This window comes from Gymnodraco acuticeps, unplaced genomic scaffold (genome assembly GCF_902827175.1).
Source record: "Gymnodraco acuticeps unplaced genomic scaffold, fGymAcu1.1, whole genome shotgun sequence".
Taxonomy (NCBI): domain Eukaryota; kingdom Metazoa; phylum Chordata; class Actinopteri; order Perciformes; family Bathydraconidae; genus Gymnodraco; species Gymnodraco acuticeps.
The window spans coordinates 296,806-313,087 of NW_022991896.1; the positions used below are offsets into that span (position 1 = coordinate 296,806).

The following is a 16,282-nucleotide window of genomic DNA, read 5'->3' on the forward strand; positions in this document are numbered from 1 at the left end:
TTCTGTGTGTGCCTCACTGTGTAAACGTATACAGTATATATTAATTACTGTATGTTGGTTACTAAAGTACCGGTTCTATTTGTGATTTAAACAACTTTGAATTTAATAAATATAACAATAGAAGATGTTTGTGCAGATTGTTCTTTTATTTTGGGGTTCAATTACATTGTTTGTTTTTTTAGTTTTTTTTTAAATGTGTTGATTTCATATGAGCTGTTAAAGTGTTCAAAGCTCAGGGTTTACATTTTAATGTTATTTAAAGGTCCCCTATTATACTGTTTTTCAGGTCTCATATATACAGAACATGTCTTGTAATGATACAGAAACAGGAAGAGTCTGTTGAAGACTCAGGAGAACATTGAGGAAGTTGGTCAGGAGACTGGGGCCCTTCTCACTTCGGTTAAATGGATTCCTTGTGTCCCTCACTTGCGTCGTTTCCCTGTGACTAGTCCCTCCCACCAGGGAAGCATGGAGGGACGCAAGGAAACCACGAGAAGCAGGGGCTGCTTCTCAGGTCGACTATTTTCATTTCCTCGCTCCTCGGTCCTCTGTCTCACCGGAAGTTGATTTGCCTGCGCCATCTTGAGTACCGTCCCATGGCTCTTATTTCTGTCGGAGGACCGAGGATCGAGGAGCGATCATGGAGGAGCGATAACCGATGAACCACCAGACCATCCTCCGATGAAATCCTCAGATACTCACCCCGCCCCCTTACTGTGTATCGCTCACTGATTGGACGAGGCAGTGCATGCACTGATCTGATGCTTCTTGACATGAGAGCAGAGTGAAGAAAATACATGAACCTCACGGGAGTCACTCCTCAGTTTATACCGTGTTTTGTTTCAATTCATGTATCATTTAGTTACAAATATGTGATATATCTGAACAACAAAGTGGTCAAAAATCATTTTATTCATTTTTTGGAAACATTTTCATGATCGCTTTTTTCGTTTCACATTTTCATTTATTGTCATTTCCATTCAGTCAGTCATTAAGTGCAATTAAAATGTTAATGTGCTACATATCCAAACAAACAAAGTGTGCAATCCAATGAATGTTAATCTAACTGGGTTTTGATAGATAACATATCTATTTTTCTTCTCTCAATTATTTTATTTCTATTGTGCACTCGAATCAATATTAATCAAACTATTGTTCGTTTATACATTTGAAGAATGGCGTTTATCTTTTTTGAAAATGAGTTCTTATTTTATTTCATGTATTTGGATCTACAACAGATGATACACATGTTTATGTCAGTAAATGTGCACTAACAGAGGCGGGGGTGTTTGTGGAAATAACGGGAACAGAGCTGCTGTCAGACTGCTGTGCAGCGTCATCACAAACGGACGTCGCTTCACGTGACGCTCCGGAGGAAAGGACGTCCCATTGCTCTTAAAACTCATTTCCCTGCTTCTCGTGGTTTCCTTGCGTCCCTCCATGCTTCCCTGGTGGGAGGGACTAAACGCAGGGAAACGACGCAAGGAATCCATTTAATCGACCTGAGAAGCAGCCAGGGAAATCGTCCTTTCCTCCGGAGCGTCACGTGAAGCGACGTCCGTTTGTGATGACGCTGCACAGCTGATCGTCTGACAGCAGCTCTGTCCCCGTTATTTCCACAAACACCCCCGCCTCTGTTAGCTCACATTTACTGACACAAACATTTGTATCATCTGTTGTAGACCCAAATAAATACAATTAAATAAGAACTCTTTCTCAAAAAAGATAAACGCCATTCTTAAAATGTATAAACGAACATTAGTTTGATTAATATTGATTAGAGTGCACAATAGAAATAAAATAATTGAGAGAAGTAAAAGATGTATGTTATCTATCAAAACCCAGTTAGATTAACATTCATTGGATTGCACACTTTGTTTGTTTGTTTGGATATGTAGCACATTAACATTGTAATAGCACTTAATGACTGACTGAATGGAAATGACAATAAATGAAAATGTAAAACGAAAAAAGCGATCATGAAAATGTTTCCAATAAATGAATTAAATGATTTTTGACCACTTTGTTGTTCAGATATATATATTTGTAACTAAATGAAACATTAATTGAAACAAAACACGGTATAAACTGAGGAGTGAGTCCCGTGAGGTTCATGTATTTTCTTCACTCCGCTGGGAAACTGCTCTCATGTCAAGAAGCATGAGATCAGTGCATGCGCTGCCTCGTCCAATCAGTGAGCGATACACAGTAAGGGGGCGGGGTGAGTGTCGACGAGGATTTCATCGAAGGATGGTCTGGTGGTTCCTCGGTTATAGCTCCTCGATTATCGCTCCTCGGTCCTCCGGCAGAAATAAGGCCATTGGGACCAGTGGCGTTTTCTCCCGGAGGCCAAGGGAAGCCAGGCTTCCCCTGTTTTTTCGGATTGTAGTTATAACTTAAATAAATAAAAACACTTTGTTTTGTTTCTGTAATTCTACTTTCCTGTGTGTTCCTGCCGGACCGTCTCTCCCCCATTCTCATTGAGTATTTTACAAAGAGTGAAACAGCGCCCCTCTAGATGTCATGGTGAAACAGTAGATTGCATTCACTGTTGCGAGAGGAGGCCAGCAGAATCTAGCTTCCCTTGGTGAAAAAAAATTGAGGGATTAACCAATCAGATGAGGCCCACGTGATGCCCCTGCCAACCTGTGATTGGTCAGGGCCATGCCAGGGGAAGCCAGCCGCCTCTAGCTTCCCTTCAGGGGCGGCTGGCGATTTGATTGGACACTGCCATCCAATCACATCAACATCAATTTGAATACTGTAACTGTCATCACCGCCGTTAGAAATGATCAAGCAAATGAAGCATTATGGAGGGAGGAGATTTGGCGTACTTAATTAAGCATAACTTCACTAAACTTCCGCTACAGCAGCAACTAAAAATTAAAGCAGATGGCAGGACAACGCCCACACTCGAGCTGTGTACACAGAGGAATAAGGGATCTAATCGGACGTTCAATGAGGACAATTATGTCCGCACGGAGTGGCTAACTGGAAGCGCTAAACTTCAGCGTCTATTTTGCTGGCCATGTCTTCTTTTTGACAAGGGTTCGTGCTCCCTGAACAATCCTTGGGCAACTTCAGGATTCATCGACCTTGCCAACCTGTCACGGGCAATTGAGAGGCACGGTAAATCTAAAAATCATATAGATTGTGCTGTGAAATTAAAGCTTTTTGGACGCGTCAGGATTGACGAGGCTCTGGATGTAGCAAGAACCATTAGCACAAAGAAGCACAACGAACAAGTAAAAAGAACCGGGATATTCTGAGGAAACTCATCATTGCTGCCCTGTACCTTGCACGTCAAGAGCAAACATTCAGGGGACACAATGAGGCCGCTGGCAGCTCTAACAGGGGCAATTTTGTAGAGCTGGTACGTGCATTTGCAGAGTTTGACACTGCACTCGCGGAGCACTTGGGATCGTCAACAGTCTTCAGTGGTATGTCAAACACCATACAAAATGACATAATTGAGAGCATAGCTCGTTGTATCCAGGATGAGACTGATAAAGAAATACACATTTCTCCTTTCATTGCTGTACAAGTGGATGACACATCAGACATCTCCAATAAGTGCCAACTCACTATCATAATCAGATATGTGAATGAAAAAGGCAGTGTGTGTGAACGTTTCCTCGGCTTTTTTGATGTCAGCTTAGAAAGAGATGCAAAAGCTGTAACATCAGTTGTCATGAGAGCCATCGGGAACTACAGCCCAACAAACAAACTGATTTGTCAGACTTATGACGGAGCAAGCTGCGTGAGTGGACAGCACGGTGGCGTTCAGGCTTTAGTGAAAGCACACTGCCCCAATGCGCTATTCATCCACTGCTATGCTCACAAATTAAATTTGGTTTTAGCACAAGGCCCAAACAACATCCAAGCAGCCAAACTGTTTTTTGCCAATCTCGATGCCTTCCACAATTTTTTCTCACGTTCATGTAAGAGATCAGCACTACTGTCTGAAGTGTACCAGGGGGTTCTGCTGTGAGGTGGAATTTTAAAAGCCGCGCAGTACACGCCATCCATGAAGGACGCGGGTCGCTCTGTATCGCTTTTGACAGGATAATGACAGAGCCGGGATGGGACAAAGAGACCATTGCACAGAGTGCTTCCTTGAAGCAAAAACTTGAGGATTTTGACTTCACCTTCCTGCTCGGGGTCTTTCAGTCCATTTTCGGCCTCACAGAACCACTCTTCCAGGTTCTGCAAAGCAAGACGGCGGACATAAAAAAATGCCAGGATCGGATCATGAGCACTCTCAGCGCTCTCAAAGCCACAAGAACAGATGAGACATTCAGTCGCATTTACGATGACACGGTCAAAGCAGTCGGCGATCCTGTGCCCCGACGTAAACGACGTCGCCGCGGCTGGGACGACCTGGAGCAAGGGTTTAACCAGCACCAAGAAGGAGACGAGGAAACGGTTATGTCTTTCCGGCGTCTTTACTTCCAGATTGTTGACGGCATAGTGTTGCACATGACCCAAAGATTTGCAGATATGGAGCACCTGCACTTTTTTCGGATACTGGAACACACATCATTCACATCGTTCTGCAACCCTGATGCATTTCCCAGCAGTGAGCTGGCTCAGCTGATCAACACGTATCCATTCTTTGATGAGCAGAAGTTAAGGAATGAGCTGCACACGCTGTACAACAACAGGTTGTTTCACAAGCCACCAGGAGAGCTGATACAGCTTCTTATTGAGGATGACCTACAGGGCACACTCTCCGAGGTCTACAAGCTGCTCCAGCTCATGCTCACGATACCAGCCACCAGCACATCAGCAGAGCGCTCCTTTTCCTGTCTAAAAAGGATCAAAACGTATCTGAGGAACACGTGTGGACAGGACAGACTTGTCAACCTAGCCACAATATCCATTGACTCTGTTGTTGTGGAGGACCTAAAGGCCGCTGGGAAGTTCTATGACATTGTTATTGACCACTTCGCTACCATGAAAGACAGGAGAATGGCCTTCCTCTTCAAATAGGGTGAGTGAAATGCACACCCCTTTCTCTCTGTGCATACCTGTTGCCTGAACTGCCCGTGTAGCTATGTGTGCAATTTCTGATGTGGTTCTGTTGGTTATTGTGCATTGCTTGCCTGGATTTAGCTGCAGGTGTTCGGTCTGAAGTAGTTGTTTTATTGCAGTTGTTTAATTAGCACAGGGTGCTGCTATCCGAAAATCAGCACCGCAGATAGCATGCCATATAGGGCCCGATCACCTGAATAGATGAGATTGTTTATATTTTTGTGTTACTTTTGGACTACGGACTGAACTAATTACAGAGACGAGGACTGTTGCTGCACTTGCAGTGTGTGTTAGTGTAACAGATGTAAATATGCAGTGGGGTTTATTTAATTTAATTTTGTATAATCACACACATTCTGTGTTTTATATTATTGTATTCTGTGTTCTTCATTTTATTGAATGTTAAATACCTGGCAAGGTCGGAGAGCTGTGCTCAGGAGTTTATTGTTGTGAGGACTTTAATTTCCTTTCTTTGTGATTTTACTTTTTGTATATATTGTGTCCCTCACGTTTCCTCTTCCCTTTTTGTAAACGTTCCAAGCAATGAGAGGAGTCACTGAGGGAAATGTATGTAAAACTGATCATTTTATCTGTTATCAGATTCAGACATTAAACAGAGATCGTCTCAACTTTACGCTGACTCGGCGGGTCTCGTCCATTATCAACACAACGCATACTGATACTTTGATGTGAACGTAAAACTTTAAAGGTCTCCTGATTTAGTTTGTGAATGAATGCTTCTTATTTATTAATTACCGAATCTGCACTGCGCATTGAGCGGCTGGTATTGCATTGGTGGGGGGAGGTTGGCATAAATTAATAAGAAAATGCTTAAATTAATAAGAAAATGCTTAAATTAATAAGACGAGAGAGTTTCAGCTGGAGAGTGCATGCGGACCTGTCGCTTAGATAACAGGCGTGTACAAGTCCTGCATCTGTATGATACAAATGTGTGTAAAATGTTACCGGGCGCTGTAATCACTCATCTGGTTACGTTATTGACCACCCCCCCCCCCCGACCCAAAAACATTGGCTTCCCCTACATTTTTCCCCACCCCACGCTACTGATTGGGACGCTACTCAAGATCGCGCAGACAAATCAACTTCCGGTGAGACCGAGACCGAGGAGCGAGGAAATGAAAAATAAGAGAAGTGAGAAGGGCCCTGAGTCTGAAAAGGGAGTTGAGGAGACACCAGACTTGCAACATAGTGAGCCTCCTTCACCGTCCCCAGTAACTGAAGCACCAGATCTGAGAAAATCCACAAGACATAGAAAACCACCTGACAGACTTATAGAACAATAAACTGTTGACATGCAGTTATAAGTGACTTTAAGAAAAGAGCATAGTTGGCATTTATTTGATATTTGTGTCATAAGTTTTGTTCACAATAGATCTTTTATTTAGAGTAAATAGCAAGTTAAAAACTGCTATACTTTCTTTACAGTATGTTTATACATTTTGAATGTTTAAAATGTTTACATTTGAAGACTGTACGTTCCAGAAGCTTTATAATTAAAAAATGTGTTAAACTGACCTGTTTGGAAAGGGGATGTAATGATAGGTGTTTATGCCTCGTTACAATGCATATATGTTACCACTATTATACTGTTTTTCATCAATATATCACAGGTCTCAGATATATACAGAGCCTGTCTCTGATTGGCTGGAACACCAAACAGATCATTGCAGCATTACCCATAATCCCCTCTGTTTCAGCCCTGTTTCCAAAGTGCTGATTCTCTGTCTGTTACTTTAAATGAAAATAAGCAGGGCCGCCCCTCCCTACAGGCCAATCACGCAGGCTGCATGGGGCCCCACCTTGCGCAGGGGGCCCCGCCCAGAGGGCCTCAGCTGCTGTGCGCAGTTCTCCGCTCAGTTCTCCGTCATTGAGGTGACAAGGGGAGCACGTCTGTAACCCGACACCGTTGCAATGAATCGACATCTGACCAATCATGGCTTTGATACGGCCACTAGTGCAGGTGAAGAGATGTCGGTGAAAAGACAGTTTCAGTCCGGCGCAAGCAAGAGGGGAAAAAAATAAAACATGAAGAAACTCGAGCATCACTCGAAGGTGGGTTATTGTTTGAGTTAAATGTACAACTTGCGAATGTTGTATAAGTCAAATTGCCAATTGCCATATTAAAACATCAGCTGCAATTCAGGACATGAAGAAGGCAGTCTCTGCATAGCATATAGGCTAATGGAGATGCAGTTATTTCCAGCATTCTTTATTTACCATTCATTCAAGTATGTTATGCCTTTTATCTGCTAATGTACAGGAGGAAGAGTGATACACTGTCTGTCTAGTTGGCTTACATAACAGTTAAAGTTTACATCCTAAAAAACATGGAGCATGTTTTCCCCTTTTATTCATTTTTATGTCAATTTGCACATTTCATGGTGATGCTCAGCCTCTCCCCTTAACTCCTAACAGTCATCATCATTTCAATCATGAGAGACGTGATGTATGAAATACATGTTTAATACCGGACACGTGGTATAGAAAATTATGATTGACAGATTACAACAATGAATCAACTGATGTTTGGAGATTAGGCCCCGGTTTGTAGGATATCATTCAGGAGGGGAAAACCGCTCCGATGAACCCCAAAGAGAAGAGAAGTAAGAAGTGCTGAGATGTGAAGCATTTCTTACCTTGCTGGCTGATTGAGGAGATCTGTGGATGAAATGAGATAACACAGGGACATGATGAGATTGTCGGAATAACTGTAGGGTTAATGTGAACGCCAACCATGCTTAGCGCCTGCATGTTGGATTAGACGATGCTGACCCACAGGCCGCAACCTGCACGCGCAGGGTTAAACATGACGCTGACCCACCGGCCGCAACCTGCACGCGCAGGGTTAAACAAAATGCTGACCCATAGGCCGCAACCTGCACACACAGGGTTAAACAAAATGCTGACCCATAGGCCGCAACCTGCACACACAGGGTTAAACAAAATGCTGACCCATAGGCCGCAACCTGCACACGCAGGGTTAAACAAAATGCTGACCCATAGGCCGCAACCTGCACACGCAGGGTTAAACAAATGCTGACCCATAGGCCGCAACCTGCACACGCAGGGTTAAACAAATGATGACCCATAGGCCGCAACCTGTACACACAGGGTTAAACATGACACTGGCCTACTCGCCCTGCACGTGTAGGGTTTAAACATAATGCGGACCCACTGGCCGCAACCTGCGCGGCAGGATTCAATACGAGCGAACCTGAAGGTCACGACGATATGAAGTGTTTAAACATGAACACGGTGACACGTACATGTGCTGACTTGCTAAGACCACCACCAGTTGTATGTATAAATACCGTTTAGTGTTCGGACCTTGGATGGCCAGCACGCACGGATGTCCGGGTGAATGTGGGATATGAAGGCGGAGGAGAACCACCGTCCGAGTTGGCAGGGAGGAGGGAGATATGCCTTGAATGGCTGCACCTGTCAGAACGAAAGCCCTGATATGCTATTAGACGCCACCACCAGTTATATGCATATTTACCATAGGTAAACTGAAGAGATCTTGATTGGCGGCACGAGCCGATGTCCGGTGAAGACGGGGATGTAGACGATATAATGCCCGAGAGCTGTTAGCTTGAGTACGGTGATGCATGAATATCGTAACCTGGTTTACCACGAGCCAAGTGAGCATGAACCCGAGAATATGAATGAAGTGCCGGATGCACGCAGAAAAGACGTACACTTGGTTAAATACTGAGACGTGACCCATGATATAGTATATCTTAATTAGCGTTAAGTGTGCCGGGATGAGTCATAGATGCTGATGAGCTGATTGAGTGATTAAGACTGTCTTCTATCATCTGAAGTGAGGATGATGGAGGGACGCTAGTATTAGATCCAGCAAGTGTGATAAAAATGTGTAGAAATAGTGGAAATCTGAATGATCTCATGCAGATATCCCCCCCAAAACGGAGGATGTGCAGTGCACGTCCTTAAGTCGGGGAAAACACGGTCGTCGTGAGGCCGGCGGATGCCACGTCCAGGAAACGGGAGATGATGCGTGCCGAAGAATCCGCATGCAAAGTACGGTTGCCCGGTGAGGAAGAGCAACTGTCGTTGAAGACGTTTATGTGGATGCACGCAGTTGGTTAGAGGAACGATAATACCATGAGCTTGATGTGATGGCTAGGAACTCCAGTGTGAGACTGGGCCTGTAGTTCCTCATGATTAGGAACGCTGTGCTCCTGGAGGATTCTCTTCTTCTTTCTTCTTCTCTTTTCACAGTTGAGCGGAGTTGTAGTTTAGTAATGTTGTATTTGAACGCTAGATGCGTGAAGGCAACGCATGAGGAGATCTCCCTGAGCAGTGGGTGATTTGAAACTGGGGAGAGACGCTATTAATATTATTACCCGAATAGCCGGTGCACGCATAGTTTCTCCTACTTGACTTAAGGCTGAACGATGATGGGAACATTAACGCGCGTCGTAATATCTGCTTTGAAGAGCCAGCCTTGGCCTGCACGCTATTAGATTACATTATCTCCGTGCGTAGAAAGGGGGGAACACGTACAAGGAACACCTTGTCATCGAGATTGTCACCTGAGCATTTACCGAATTGTATTAAATAATCTGTCGACAGGCTGTAAACAGAAAAGCTGAAATTGAAACTAATAAATACTCAGTTAACCGAGTTTGTATAATGTAGTTAATAATTCCTTACATTTATTATAGCGCTTTTTCAATGACTCAAAGCGCTTTACATATACACACATTACACATATATCATACATGCAATGGTCAGATACTGTGGACAATACCCACAGGAGCAAGTTCAGGTGAAGTGTCTTGGACACACCGGCTTTACAGACGCAGCAGCGGCGGGTTTCACCCCTTGATCTGATGATCTGATGATCATTGCACAGCGCACTGCGCCACACCGTCCATCTTCACGCCTCGAGGTCATCGAGGCGCTTTTACAAGTACACATTGGTATTATACATGTACTGTGGACGATACCCACAGGAGCAAATCCGGGTGAAGTGTCTTGCCCAAGGACACAACGGCCTGACGCAGTGGCGGCAGGAGCGGGTTTCGAACTGAGTTCCCCAGCACTCCCCCTTGATCTGATGATCGGCTGCACAGACCACTGCGCCACCCGTCCCTACCCCACAGTTACTCTGTGTGTTGCTGCTAGCATACATAACATCTGACGTGGGAACGTTACTCGTGAATGGAGCTACGGAGCTGCTAGAAAGACAGTGGAACCCGGTGCATTCCTCCGTCTGGATGTGGAGCACTTTTGCTAAATGTTTAGACAAAGTGCTCGTGTTACGCCCTTACATGATAAACTCTTATTGCACTTTGGCAACGAGCATTCTCCACATCGAAGCGGGTGAAGTTAACCACGCCTCGGAGCGCGTTCTCTCCGCCACCTCCGCAGTGTGCTCCGCTGCATGTAGCAGCTGTGTGTGTAAACTGCCCCGTCCCCTCGCGATGGGGGAGAGAGATCTCATCTGATCGAAAATACATCAGGCGCATTTGTTTGTCCTTTGCATATTAGAACGAGTTGTGACACTAGACTGCGATATAATGTTTTTGTAGCAATAAACATAACATATATTTATAAATGTCTCCGGTACTGAAAAAAAGACCAATAACGTTGGAGCTTACGCACGTAAACACACTGCTGACGTCACAATGAATCGACGACTGAATTAGTTGCAACTAATTTGGTAATCGATTTGATCGATTAGTCGATTAGTCGTTGCACCCTTAGTCGCTGCAACTCTGACTACTTTTACATCCAGGCTGAAGACTTTTCTTTTGTCGCTGCTTTTAATTGAACTATTCATATATTAAAACTTTTTCTTTTAATGTTTATTTTATTAGCTTCCTTTTAAATGACTGATTTTAAATGCCATTTCTTAATGTCTTTCATTTTTTAAAGCAATTTGAATTGCCTTGTATTGAAAGTGCTATATAAATAAACTTGCTGCCAAGAAGATGTTGTTGTCGCAGATCTAGCCGTTGGTGCACCAAGAAACGGAATATTCTTAGTGGAGAAGAAAAAGAGAAAACCGATCATTTAGTCAATAATCATTAAATTAATATTGGGGGTGACTCTCTGTCCTCTCCCAGGGCAGAAGCAACACGCTTCTGGTTCAATAACTCATTTTATCGGAAAGACAGGAGAGAGGCGAGCTCTACTTGGGAGGTCGTTGCATTATTTAGCTCTCCTGTTTCGCAAGATAGATTTCGCAAGATCACAGACCTTCCTTTTTTCTGCCGCCACGTTTATTTCTAGAAAACATGTATCCCGCTCGCTCATACCATGCCCATGCACACATGCACGCCACACCCCTCTCTTAAGGGTAGCGATCTCGCGGGCCGGCCACACTACAAGCGTAAAATTCGCTTCCAACGCCCCAAGATTTACGCTTGGGGCGTTTCTTCGAGCCCCGCGACCAACAACCAATCAGAATCTCCATGTGAATCTCCCGCCCCGGACATACAAAGTGAAAAACCCCGGTTCTTCTCCACTATTGCTAAAATGGATGCCGTCTACAAAGGGGGGAATACCACCTTCTCGTCCAGGAGCTCCGTCTCGATGACCGCCTTTTTCAGAGGTACTTCAGGATGAGCAAGGAGGTGTTCGACGAGTTGCTCGGAAAGGTGGGCCCACTGATTACAAAGGTGGACACCCATCTGCGTATGTCAATCGGCCCCGCCGAGCGACTCGCCATCTGCCTACGGTACGTTTTGTGTATTTCTACTTCTTTAATCTGACTCTGTATAGAAGGAGAGAGAATGCACGAATGATGACTGAAGTCTGTGATTTAGTTCAGATGGGTAACATTAATTAAGATATCTAGGTAAACACAGTATTGCTCCCCTGTGTACATGGCGTGTGTGTCTGTGTCTGTGATCAATGTGTGTGTGGGGATCTGTGTGTCTGTCTGTGTTCAATGTGTGTGTCTGTGTGTCTGTGTTCAATGTGTGTGTCTGTGTTCAATGTGTGTGTCTGTGTTCAATGTGTGTGTCTGTGTTCAATGTGTGTGTCTGTGTTCAATGTGTGTGTCTGTGTTCAATGTGTGTGTGTCTGTGTTCAATGTGTGTTCAGTCTGTGTTCAATGTGTGTGTCTGTGTTCAATGTGTGGAGGGGGGGGATCTGTGGTCTGTGTGTGTGTGGGGTCTGAATAAATATATTTTGTAATCATGTATATATCTTTTTTTCTCAGGTACCTGGCAACTGGTGACTCGTACGCGACGATAGCCTTCAGCTATCGGGCCGGGCGTTCTACAGTGGCAGTCATTGTCAAGGAGGTTGCGGGGGCCATCTGGACCGCCCTGGTCGAGGAGTGCATGCCGGTACCACAGGTGGAGGATTTTACCAACTGTGTTGGTGCCATAGATGGGAAGCACGTCGTTATCCAGGCTCCAGCAAATGCAGGTTCCCTCTACTTTAATTATAAGTCCACCCACTCCTTGGTACTGCTGGCTGTGGTGGATGCTGAGTACCTGTTCAGGGTAGTGGATGTTGGAGGCTTTGGGAGGAGCAGCGACAGTGGGAGCCTGCGGAATTCTGCATTTGGAGAGAGCCTCCGAGACGGCAGTCTGCAGCTACCACCTGACACCGTCATCGCAGGATCAGAGCGGCGGGGCCCTCTCCCCCATGTCTTCGTTGGAGATGAGGCATTTCCGCTGCTGGACAACCTTCTGCGTCCATTCCCTGGACGTCACCTCACCCGTGAAAGGAGGTTATTTAACTACCGCCTCAGCCGTGCCAGGTTGGTGGTTGAATGTGCGTTTGGCATCCTCTCAACCCAGTGGAGAATGCTCAGGCGTGTCATCACCACCAGCCCCGAGGTGACGGAGTTGTGTGTGAAGGCTGCCTGTGTGTTGCATAACTTCCTCCGCAGGAAGACCATTGATATGCCATCACGCACACCTATCGCAAGGTCCACGGATGAAGTTACTCCAACCCTGTGTGATGCACCGAGGATGGGCTCCAACAATGCCACACGGCAATCCATCCAACAGCGGGAGACCTTCTGCTCCTACTTCAACGAGGAGGGGGCAGTGCGATGGCAGGCAAATGTGGTGTAGGCCCATATTTGTCTCCAAACCAAAAAGCTCTTTTAAGAGCTACCCATTTTCTTTAAAAAGCAAATATTCCAAATGAGCCATTTTAAAATCAACCATTCCTAATAAACATGTTTCTTGAATTGATATCATGATATAACTAACAACCTTTTTCCTTCAGCCCTGTTTTTAGTGATAAACCACTCATAATTTTCATCAGGGTTTCACCTGAATAATTACAGAAGACAGCACATTATATATCGACATACAAGAAGCTCCTGGTATGTTGTAACTGACAAACCACATGAACAAGTCAAGACACAGTATAGCCATAACATACTTTTAAATAACTTTTATTTATGTGATGTTGTGTGTGATGAGTGATGAGTGTAAAAAGATGTAATGTGGATCAGTATCAGTATCTAATTAATTAATTATTAATGTCCATTTCTGTGGCCTCCAGGACCGCCTCTTGTAGCTTCATTTTCAGTCTCATGCTGCTCGTCCTGCTCAGCTTTTGCATTGCAGGCCAGAGACTCCTTAAAAAAAAAAGGAGGTCCTCGTCTTCCACCTCCACCACTGGTGGTGGGGGTGGTGGTGGTGGCATGGCCAGCATCGGGCCTACGGCCGACAGCAGGTTCTCCTCAAAAGGGGACATCTCCCTTCCCCTGCTCTTCTTCCCCCGGAATGCTGGCACACTGGCCGGCACACCGTCTGGCACACCGTCTGGCACACTGGCCGGCTGACTGGCCGGCTGACTGCTACCTGGCTCTGGCTGGCTTTCCAGACTGTCATCCAGGCTGTCACCCATAGAGTCTTCCTCTTCTTCTGCTCCGGTGGGTGGAGGCAGGGGTTGCCGGGGGAAATTGCTGGACGTCTCACGGTCCAGCATGAAGGGCTTTAAAAAGCTCATTACTGCCGCGAGACGCCAGGGCTTAGATCCCCCGGAAGCCCCTGCCCCGCTACTTTTCCCTTCCTTCTCCAGGATCCTCTCCCTGCGGTATCGGTCCCTGAGGGACTTCCAACGCTTTTTGCACACTTCGTCTAATAAAATGAAAATGAAAGAATACAGTTAATTTCTTGAATTTCAGAAAATGATTGCTCCATTAATGAAAACCAAATCCCTTTCAATTGCATACAAGGTTTTACATGTCACACTTTATCAGAATCAAAAACAGGTTTATTGCCAGGTAGCTTTGCACATACTAGGAATTTGACTTGATGTCATGGTGCATATATACAAAACAAGAAATCTAATATAAAACACAACATGTATTGTACAGTTAAATTGCAAAAAGATAAAAATTAAATAAAGCAGTAATTTACATGGAAATAGAATGCTAGGAATGAATTTTTGCATATATATATATATAACTAAGAAATGTGAAAGGAGTATGACTGTGTGCATTAATGTAATGCAATATAGTCTATGATGTGGCAGCGGATGATTAACATGTATGTGATTAATGTCTATGGCGCTATTTTATGCTAAATATACCGGCTATGTTTCATTAGCTATGTTAACATGAAGTAAACTGGATATAAAATCCCCAAACAGGCGAAAACCTACCAGTTTCCCCCACTGTCTCTGCCACCTCCTTCCATGCCTGGTTCCTCTGGTTTCTATCCCGGTAGGTGAACAGGGTCACATCAAATAATACAGGGTGATTCGCTACCGCTACGATTATAACCTCGTCCATTTTATTTCAAATATAGACATGAACGGCGGGATATCTCAGGATATCTCTCCCAGCGTATGCGCGGTTTTTGATTGGCTACGGCAGGGGTGGCCAACCAGTCAGAGGTTAAGAGCCACATTTTTTCTATGTTACTGCAAAGAGCCACATCAAACACACAGTCACTGATACCGCTTGTTTTCGTTTTTTGTTTTCTGGAGACAAGATTTCAACCACGTCACTGATGCATTTTTATGGCATTGGGATATATATTTTTAAAATCCTCTGGAGCAGAGAGAGGAGCTGTGGATTATTGTTATTGATTAATGCATCAGTGTTTCTTAGGGTCAAAAACACTAAACTCACAACTTAAAATGAAAGCGTTTAGTTTATTTAATAAAAGAGCACATGTTCAATGTGAAAAGTGACAGTAGTTATAGATTATTTGCAATTTGGTGCTATATATATATATATTTAAAAATAAAATTATATATATTTTTTTTTTTAAACACCTTGAATTTCAGGGGGGGGGCGCGGGGCTCCGTTGGCGGGGCGCGGTGCCCCTCCAAGACAATGGTAGGGGAAACACTGGATAATGTTTAATCAACGATAGGTTTTCCCCCCCCCCCCCCCCCCCCCCCCCCCCCTCAAAGGTGATTGGTTCACTGCATCGCAGGTATTATTGTGATTGGCTCTTGGGCCACATCAAAATTATACGCACTGTCATCCTCTCATACTGACACCACACATACACAACATACATAACACGGGACGAAAGTAACGGAGCGATTTTATCCGAGCCCAAACAACTTTGACCAGCCAAATTACGTCAGAATTATCAGCATTCAATACTTAACAGACCTACTAAATATCAGGTTTAACTGTCAGGAGTAGCTAGTGTTGTCACGATACCAACATTTTGGTTTCGATACCAAGTCAAGAATTGCGATTCCGATTCTTTTTCGATACTTTTCTTAAAAAAAGGGAAACAGTCTTAAATGTAATTATTGTGCTTTATTTCACACCAGAACCATAACCATAACACAAACTTTTAAACAATGAGAACAATAAATAAAATAAATGACAAGAATTCATATTAAATAAAATTAATAAATGTCTTACAGACAGGCCTCGTGGTGTCCGTAGGCTTGCCCTCACTGTCAGAGATATAGCTAAAATACTTCCACATTTAGCTTCTGACGTCTTTTTTGTCAACAAGCCGAGGCGCAGCGGCAGCTGCACTCCCACTGGCAGCCATGCTTCTCGTTTTCTCACATGCTCTGGCAGCTAGCGCGTGCATGAGAGAGGGGAGGGACTTAGAGCGTGCTTGAGAGGGGCGGGACTGCAGGCACGGCTGCAGTGCAGGGAGTGGAAGCAGAGCGCTGAACACACACGGCTCTTATTAAAACGGCGCTTTCTCACCGGAGTACTTTCCCCCGTCATTCTTAAAGTACCGATACTAATGAAACGGAGGAATCGTAATGTTTTTAACGGCAGGGTATCGCGGTACCT

General features: G+C 44.5%; 1 protein-coding gene across 1 annotated transcript; it reads right to left on the reverse strand.

Moving 5' to 3' along the window:
- Positions 1–13,524: 13,524 nt before the first annotated feature.
- LOC117535553 (transcription factor Adf-1-like) lies at positions 13,525–14,863 on the reverse strand. Its single transcript, XM_034200067.1, has 2 exons — positions 14,665–14,863; positions 13,525–14,138 (listed from the first exon to the last, which is right to left on the reverse strand). Exons 1-2 carry the CDS (start codon positions 14,792–14,794, stop codon positions 13,525–13,527), a joined length of 744 nt encoding a protein of 247 aa, XP_034055958.1. The 5' UTR covers positions 14,795–14,863.
- Positions 14,864–16,282: the final 1,419 nt, after the last annotated feature.

Coding starts and splice junctions, on each gene's coding strand:
- LOC117535553 (XM_034200067.1), bottom strand. CDS start 14,794: ATGGACGAGGTTATAATCGTAGCGGTAGCGAATCACCCTGTATTATTT. Junction 14,139..14,664: donor AGAGACAGTGGGGGAAACTG/GTAGGTTTTCGC, acceptor TCATTTTATTAG/ACGAAGTGTGCAAAAAGCGT.